The sequence below is a fragment of the Priapulus caudatus genome, unplaced genomic scaffold (assembly GCF_000485595.1).
Source record: "Priapulus caudatus unplaced genomic scaffold, Priapulus_caudatus-5.0.1 Scaffold39487, whole genome shotgun sequence".
Classification (NCBI taxonomy): Eukaryota; Metazoa; Priapulida; class Priapulimorpha; order Priapulimorphida; family Priapulidae; genus Priapulus; species Priapulus caudatus.
The window spans coordinates 1-302 of NW_014616547.1; the positions used below are offsets into that span (position 1 = coordinate 1).

At 71.5% G+C, this 302-nt stretch overlaps 1 protein-coding gene across 1 annotated transcript; it reads right to left on the reverse strand.

The window, feature by feature from the left end:
* Positions 1–151: 151 nt before the first annotated feature.
* Positions 152–288, reverse strand: LOC106820633 (the record flags this gene model as incomplete). The annotated part of the gene is made up of 1 exon (XM_014825139.1): positions 152–288. A coding segment is annotated over one exon (137 nt), but the record flags the coding sequence as incomplete, so codon positions are not given.
* Positions 289–302: the final 14 nt, after the last annotated feature.

Sequence of the window (302 nt, forward strand, 5' to 3'; positions counted from 1 at the left end):
GCGGGCTGTAGTGGTGAGTGAGCGCGGGCGCGCGCGGGCTGTAGTGGTGAGTGAGCGCGGGCTGTAGTGGTGAGTGAGCGCGGGTGCGCGCGGGCTGTAGTGGTGAGTGAGCGCGGGCTGTAGTGGTGAGTGAGCGCGGGCGCGCGCGGGCTGTAGTGGTGAGTGAGCGCGGGTGCGCGCGGGCTGTAGTGGTGAGTGAGCGCGGGTGCGCGCGGGCTGTAGTGGTGAGTGAGCGCGGGTGCGCGCGGGCTGTAGTGGTGAGTGAGCGCGGGTGCGTGCGGGCTGTAGTGGTGAGTGAGCGC